General features: G+C 34.4%; 1 protein-coding gene across 1 annotated transcript; it reads left to right on the forward strand.

The window, feature by feature from the left end:
* Positions 1 to 1,048: 1,048 nt before the first annotated feature.
* Positions 1,049 to 3,576, forward strand: LOC146526646 (uncharacterized). Its single transcript, XM_085206904.1, has 2 exons — positions 1,049 to 1,452; positions 1,720 to 3,576. Exon 2 carries the CDS (start codon positions 1,728 to 1,730, stop codon positions 2,613 to 2,615), a length of 888 nt encoding a protein of 295 aa, XP_085063030.1. The 5' UTR covers positions 1,049 to 1,452; positions 1,720 to 1,727; the 3' UTR covers positions 2,616 to 3,576.
* Positions 3,577 to 8,753: the final 5,177 nt, after the last annotated feature.

Genomic DNA, 8,753 nt, shown 5'->3' on the forward strand with positions numbered 1-8,753 from the left:
TTACTACAATATCTAATTACTAAGCCTGTTCTACTGAGCACCGACTTCAAAATTATAAAATCTTTGTAAAATTATTTTTCACTTTTTAGTTCGTTGTTAGAAGTCGGTTTTTGTTTTTGTTAAAAAATAATTTATTTTACGATTTTAAGTGATGGGTAGATCTTAAAATGATGCTTCTTGAACGAGTGGTGATGGTGGTGGTAGTGGTTGTCAACGAGTGGTTGTGGTTGTCCCATGTAAAACTTCATTTAATTAGGGTTTATTTTTGCGCAAAGTAACATTTTGGTATATTGACAAGAACATACATAAAAAGTATTCGGGCGAATTGGGAATCTCCCTTTTTTGAAGTTGGTTGAAAATGAGAACATTCTCTTTTTTGAGGTTGATTGAAAAGAAATGTAACGATCAGGAATCTCACTTCTGACATCGAGTTAAAAAGTTTTTGCTTGTAACTATTACAGTATAATCAATTTTTTACCAAAAAAAACAAACTTTCTCAAATTTCACCGGATTCCATAATCGGAATCTAGCCAAACTTTCACCAAATTATCCTTGAAGTGTATCCTTTCAAATAAAATAAGAATCATCAAAATCAGTTTGCGCGACATTAAGTTATGCGTCTATTTGTCGCGCACATACCTAATGCAAATTTAAGACTTATGTGATTTTCTCATGGATACCATTGTCAGACATGGACCAAAAAAAAATGGGACCATTCGGGAAGCTTCACCTTTCAAATAAAAAAAAAATATCAAAATCGGTTCACCCAGTCAAAAGTTATGAGGTAACAAACATAAAAAAAAATAATAAAAAAAAAAATAAAAAAAAAATTAAAAAAAAAAAAATACAGTCGAATTGATAACCTCCTTTTCTTACAGAAGTCGGTTAAAAATATATAACAATCGTAATGATGGAAGTGCAATAAAAATTAAAGTAATAGCTGGTAAAATAGTTCAAATTAATTCAATTATTTGACCCTCTAATAAAAATCGATTAATATAATTATTGAAAAATAAATTTATTATTGAACTAGCGAACGCGCGTAATAGATTTATAGACTTAAATAGAAAGAGATAAACATATAACTATTACATTTGACAATGAATTGACATTTGACTTTTTTATAATTTGGTGTCTAAGACATGTATATAATTTGGATGATTAAGTTATAGATCAGAAATGTTTATTTATATTTAAGTTATATTATTACGATAAAAATACTTTAATTAATTACTATAAAATTATAATGAATATGATATTTTAATAATAAGAAATATATGTATAGAATCATTACCATAGATATTTATTTATGGTCAGTAGTAAAGGCAATTGATATTTGTCTATGGCAAAAGCTTTAAATAGTGGGTTCGAGAAGGATCGTCCTCTTTTCCCTCTGTTGAAGCTAAGCGATCAGTCATTGAAAGTTAAGTTGTTATTTTTTCCAACTATCAGGTAAATATGTGTAGTTGTTCTCTAGATGGATAAATTAATTATAAACTAGTCCTTTTATTATAATTTTGTGGTTAATGTATGTATTGTATCTTCACTGGTAAATATAATAAACACGTGTATTTCATAACCTCTTTTACTTCAACAACCTTAATTTGCTATTTTATTTACTTATAACTAAATTCTTAAAGCATATAAACATAAATCTCACATCAGAAGTGGGATAGTGTCCACGAAATCCACAATATTAACATTGATTATTTATTTCAGTATTAGAAATGGATCTCCCTGTGTTACAAGAACTTCTTAAGGCGATGAAGGATACTCTTTCCGGTGTACAACGGAGAGATGACGACATCGTTTTACCAGTCTTCGACCCAACTGCGAGCGACCTCGGTGCTGAGTCCTGGTGCAACAACCTCGAAACGCTCTCCAAGGAGTTCGGGTGGAGTAGCATTGCTACCGTCGCTAAGGCAGGTAAAGCTTTAAAAGGGTCTGCGCTGTTATGGTTCGAGACTTGGGATCCCGAAGAAGGTCGTTCTTGGGAGAATTTACGTAGAGAGTTAACAGCTTTATTTCCTGAAAAAAAAAATCTTACGGAAAAGTTACAAAAAGCAGCGTTATATACCTCTGACTCGGCCATTTCCTATTGCGAATATGCTAGAGAAAAGATAAGACTGTTACGTAATACAAAGATTGCTTTTAGTGAAATACAATTAGTTGAATTAGTGTGTGGTAGTATAACCGATGTAAATGTAAGAATGGCGTCTTTCAATAGCAATGTTAGAAATACATCCGAACTTATTGCATTATTTACTTCATATGTCAAAATTAAAAAACGGCTTTTAGAGCAAGATAATAGGTATTCCAAAAATTCTTTTGTTCCTAATTATTCTAAGCGTCCTAAATTTGAGGATAAGTCTAACGAAATAAAATGTTTTGTATGTAGTAAATTAGGACATACAAAAGCGCAGTGTCCTATGGTGTTCACTGGTTTACAGAAAAATAAACCAAACACACGAGATCGCGAATTTGTTAGAAATTTCTGCACGTTTTGTAAAAAACCCGGTCATGTAAGCGCTTTTTGTCGATTCAAACCGCAAGTAAACAGTAACAATGTCCCTGCGTGTGAAAAGGAGGTTAATTTTTTAGGAAATCCGAACTAAAGCTAACTAAAGTATCTATTAATAATGTAACACTAGACTCGCTTATTGATACTGGAGCCAATTGCAGTATTGTAAAGGAGTCTGTTGCAAAACGCCTTGAATGCCCTCTCGTACCATGTGTTTTTTATGTTTATGGAATAGGTAAAGGAAGTATACAAGTTTTTGCGAAGATAACAGTACCGGTTCAATTCCCGGAACTTTGTATAGAATTAGACATCTATGTAATTAGGGACATTGATTGCCATTATGATCTGTTAATAGGTAGAAATGCTATACAATATTCTGATATTGAAATAGTGACAGATTCCGTAGGCTCTCGTTTAGTGCGAAAACATAAAAGCAATTTAGAAATAAATTTTTTAGACGTTCATAGTGACGATCAATTTACAGAACTTACATTAATGTTGGTGCACTTAGATAAAGAGTTACAGAACAAAATTAAAATCATTTTTCAAAAATATCCCTCTGTTTTGGAATCTATGGGAAACGTTAGGTGTGGGGAATTAGAGATAAAACTAAAAAGGAAAGAAGTTGTATACTATAGACCTTATAGATTAGCCCCAATAGAAAGAGAAAAGGTTAAAGAAATAGTACAAGATTTATTAGATAAACGGATAATAAAAGAGAGTAATTCTTCGTTTGCCAGTCCTATAATTTTAGTTAAAAAGAAAGATGGAAGTGATAGAATGTGTGTTGATTACAGAGCGTTAAATAAATTGATAGAAAGAGATAGATACCCACTCCCTCTTATTGAGGACCAAATCGATAAGTTAGGTCAATCTAATCTTTTTATATCAATTGATATGAAAAATGGTTTTCATCAAATACCTGTTTCTGACAACTCTACAAAATATACGGCTTTTGTAACACCTGATGGGCATTATGAATTTTTAAAGATGCCATTTGGCATTTGTAACGGTCCATCGGTGTTCCAGAGAGCAATCTCTAAAGCTGTCAAAGATTTAAAATTTTTAGTAATATATATTGATGATATTCTAATTCCGTTTAGATGTATTGAACAAGGGCTAGATTATTTATAACAAACGATTGCAGCACTTAGTTCTAATGGATTCACAGTGAATTTAAAAAAATGTAAATTCTTTGTCGATAACATTGAATATTTAGGTAGGCATATCTCCCGTGACGGTGTTAGGCCTAGTCAATCCAAAGTGGCTGCTTTAGTACATTCCCCTATACCTCGTAATGTTAAACAAATTAGGCAATTTATGGGACTGTCTAGCTATTTTCGTAAATTTATTCCTGACTTTGCTTCACGAACAGCTTGTATTAGTAAATTGTTGAAAATTGACCAAAAATGGGAGTGGGGCCTCGAGCAGGATGTGGCTAGAAAATATATAATAGATCACCTTGTTTCAAAACCTCTCTTAACCATTTTTAATCCAGAGTATCCTACAGAACTACACACCGACGCTAGTTCGATCGGCTACGGGGCAATACTTTTACAAAGAGTTAATAATGTTAATAAAGTCGTTGCATACTATAGTAAAAGAACTACTCCGACAGAAGCCAAGTATTGCTCTTATGACCTAGAAACGTTAGGTATTTATAATGCTCTGAAGCATTTCAGAGTTTACCTCCTTGGAATTTACTTTACTATAGTTACCGATTGTAATTCGATAAAGTCAACAATGACAAAAAAAGATTTATCACCACGAGTTGCTCGTTGGTGGACCTTTATGCAAGATTTCCGGTTCGATATTAAGTATAGGAAGGGTAAATTTATTAGTCATGTAGATTTTCTTAGCCGGAATCCTGTTGAGTCCCCAATTTCTAAATGTCAATCCCAATCCCTTCCCGAGATTAGTTTAATTGAGATCTCCGATGACAATGTTAGTTCACAATCATGGTTAAAAACTGCTCAAAACAATGACCTAGAGACCCAGACTATTATTTCTCAGTTACAAACCGGTGAGATAGATTCTAATCGTTATTTAATTAAAAATGACTTGTTATGTTATAAAAGTAACCATGAAGAGGAACCTAAAATGTTTGTACCGAAGGGTTATAGATTAAGCATTTTAAAATGGTTTCATGATGATAATTGTCACGTTGGATCATATAAAGTCTTTCATAAAATAAGAGAGTATTTTTGGTTTCCTAGAATGGTAGTGTTTATAAAAAAATATATATTTCATTGTTTAATTTGTACGGAGAGAAAAGGGCATTCTGGTCCTAAGCAAGGCTATTTGCATCCAATTACTAAAATTAATATTCCGTTTCACACTATACATTTAGACTGTACTGGACCCTTCACTCTCACTGAAGAAGGTTATAAATATATTTTGATTATAGTTGACGGTTTTACTAAATTTTACTTATTAAAACCACTAATAACACTAAATAGTCAGGAATTAATACCAATTATAAAAGAAACTATTACTTTGTTTGGCACACCATCCTTAATTGTAACTGATCGTGGAACCAATTTCAGTTCTCGTCACATACAAAATCTTTTTAGAGAATTACATATTAAGCACCACATGATAGCCACAGGTACACCGAGAGGTAACGGCCAAGTTGAACGTTATGTATCAACGATAATCAATATGTTAAGTACCATATGTAATGAACCGTCAGATTGGCCGAGCGGATTATGGAAAGTTCAACAATCTATTAATACAACGGTTCAAAAATCCACTGGTTTTTCACCGCTGCGATTATTAATAGGAGTAGAGGCAAATACACCTATTGTGCAAGCCAAGTTAAATGAAGTCGTTGATAGTAATAGGTTTGAACCACATATTGATATTGCCGCTGATCGTGAGCTTGCTAAGCAACGTCTGCAACAGATATCCGAAAAATTTAAACGGCGATTTGATTCCTTTAGACGAAATGATAAACTTTTTCGTACAGGTGATTTAGTTTATGTGCATCAGGATCATAGGCGTAACGAAAAATTAAAACCTAAATTTAAAGGTCCTTATAAGATTTCTTCAATTCTTCCCAACGATCGTTTTACTCTAAAAGGTTTAGGCAGTTTTAGGGATATAATTGTAGCTAAAGAAAAATTACGGTTATGGCCCGGTGAATGGGTAGAAGAAAATATTGCTGTTGAAAACGTTAACTATGATTAAAATATCAATATGTAATATTTTTAATATATAAATATTAATTTTTAATATATTACCTGAACATTGTATTCTTTTAATTGCAATTATTTTATTTCTTTCTTTTTTTTTTATTAAGTAGGAATTAATTTAAATTGTATAAACTAATATAAACATATTATTTTTCTAAACAAAGAAGAAATGTTTTTATTTTTATTGTAGTTAGTTTTTGTTATTGTAAGTTAGTTATTTTCTTAGCATAGTATAGTTAGTTATATATATATATTTTATATACATTATATGTTTTCATATATGTCCGCTAGTCGATCACATATTTGGCATCAGCTGGTCGCACCGGCAGCGGGTGAATGCAGCTGATGTGTCTATTTATGTGACTTATATATTACATATTTTATCTATCCGCTGGTCGATCACATATTTGGCATCAGCTGGTCGCACCGGCAGCGGGTGAATGCAGCTGATGTGTCTATTTATGTGACTTATATATTACATATTTTATCTATCCGCTGGGCGATCACATACTTGGCATCGGTTGGTCGCACTGGCAGCGGGTGAATGCAGCTGATGTGTCTATTTATGTGACTTATGTATTATATATATATCATATTTATCCGCTGGTCGGTCATATATTTGGCATCAGCCGGTCGCACTGGCAGCGGGTGAGTGCGGTTGATGTGTCTATATGTGGCTCACGTATTTTATACATATACATATGTCTGAAAAAGTGAAATCGATGATAAAATGTTGAGGTGTATCCAATATAAATGTTGAATTTAATTTCTATATTCTTTTAAAATATGTTTTTGTTATATAACTTCGGGGACGAAGTTTTGTCAGTCTGGCCGTAATAGATTTATAGACTTAAATAGAAAGAGATAAACATATAACTATTACATTTGACAATGAATTGACATTTGACTTTTTTATAATTTGGTGTCTAAGACATGTATATAATTTGGATGATTAAGTTATAGATCAGAAATGTTTATTTATATTTAAGTTATATTATTACGATAAAAATACTTTAATTAATTACTATAAAATTATAATGAATATGATATTTTAATAATAAGAAATATATGTATAGAATCATTACCATAGATATTTATTTATGGTCAGTAGTAAAGGCAATTGATATTTGTCTATGGCAAAAGCTTTAAATAGTGGGTTCGAGAAGGATCGTCCTCTTTTCCCTCTGTTGAAGCTAAGCGATCAGTCATTGAAAGTTAAGTTGTTATTTTTCCCAACTATCAGGTAAATATGTGTAGTTGTTCTCTAGATGGATAAATTAATTATAAACTAGTCCTTTTATTATAATTTTGTGGTTAATGTATGTATTGTATCTTCACTGGTAAATATAATAAACACGTGTATTTCATAACCTCTTTTACTTCAACAACCTTAATTTGCTATTTTATTTACTTATAACTAAATTCTTAAAGCATATAAACATAAATCTCACACGCGCAGCTACGCTTGCGTATTTAAGGGTGAATTCTAATAACCCATGAAACATGTGTTCAATGAAATATTTTTAAGAGTCTAAATATCAATTTTTTTAAAAATCGGCGATTTGAGAATTTTCCCATACAAACTTTCAACCCCTTATTTGCATCCTTAGGGGGTGAATTCTAGAAAACGATGAAACACGTATTCAATTAAATACTTTTAAAAATCTAAATTTCAAATTTTACAAAATTCGGTGCCGATTTAAATTTTTTTCCATACAAACTTTGAACCCCTATTTCACCCCTTTAGGGTTAAAATTTTTCAAAATCCCTTCTTAGTGGATGTCCAGATTACGAAAGTAAACTTTTGTCCAAATTTCACGTTTCACGCACAGCGGTTACGGCTGTGCGTGCGTCTTACCTCAGTCAGTGAGGACAAGTCCTTTTATATATATAGATATGCTACTAAAATTGTAATTATAATTAAAATAATTAATGTATGGTCATGAAAAAAAATAATTTGTTCTATTAATGGAGAAGCTCTATTTTGGTAATTTAAATTAGATCAGGTTGCCATTTCTAAAAAAAGGATATTCCTTTATAAATGGGGTTTAAATCCATTACATATAATCTGCCATATTAGAAATTTCTTAAAATAGGAAGTTCATTATAAGAATGTTCAGAAGGAGGTAAATTTTGATATCATTCAATAGAGGATGGTATATTTAATGAAAATAGGATTATTCGTTGATTAATTATTGATTCTCAAATAATAATAATAATGAAAATTATGGAAAATAATGAAATATATGAACCAAATGAAGAAATAATAGGCCTAGTGTCCGGGGAACCGGCAAGCCAGGCACGCACTGAGGAGGTGCGGGTAGCCGCAATGGAGTTGTGGGAAACTCGGCTAGCAACACCAACTGCCGGCCTGAGGACGATCGAGGCTGTTCGTCCAGTGTTCCGCCAGTGGTTAGCGCGGCGTCACGGCGTCCTAACCTTCCGCATGCTGCTCACGGGGCATGGCTGCTTCGGGGGTTACTTGTGTCAGATCGCCGGGAGGGAGCCCGACGCTCGCTGCCACCACTGCGACGACTGCCTCGATGAGACGGCCCAGCACACGTTGGAGGTGTGCTCAGCCTGGGCGTCTCAACGTCTCGACGTCATAGGGGACGACCTTTCCCTCGCTTCTTCGTCTCGCTGCCGGCCATAGCCTTGACCACGGCCGGCAGCGAGACGTCGTGGGATGCGGTCTCATCCTTCTGCGAGGCAGTGGTGCTCGAGAAGGAGTCGGCGGAACGGGTGAGGGAGGCTTTTGCCGAAGTCGCCATCCGCCGTAAGAGACCGGGTCGCCGGAGGGCGGCACACGATCGCCGCCTTCCGCCCTAATGTGCTAGAGGGCGGTCAGCTTGGGGAAGCTGACCGCCTACTAACCTGGCCCGAGTAGGCACGCACAGGTTGCTCCCGCGCGCTACTCCGAGCAGGCCGTCGAGGGTGCCCACACACCCTTGACTCCGCGACGTGCCTTGCAGGCTCCCGCCGCCGCGTTTCGCGGAAGACTCACGTCCCCGTGTCTCGCGGCCAGTGGCGGTCGAGGA

This window comes from Heliconius melpomene, unplaced genomic scaffold (genome assembly GCF_056956725.1).
Source record: "Heliconius melpomene rosina isolate 202511_hmr_F unplaced genomic scaffold, ASM5695672v1 Hmr00205, whole genome shotgun sequence".
Lineage (NCBI taxonomy): Eukaryota > Metazoa > Arthropoda > Insecta > Lepidoptera > Nymphalidae > Heliconius > Heliconius melpomene.

Coding starts and splice junctions, on each gene's coding strand:
- LOC146526646 (XM_085206904.1), top strand. CDS start 1,728: ATGGATCTCCCTGTGTTACAAGAACTTCTTAAGGCGATGAAGGATACT.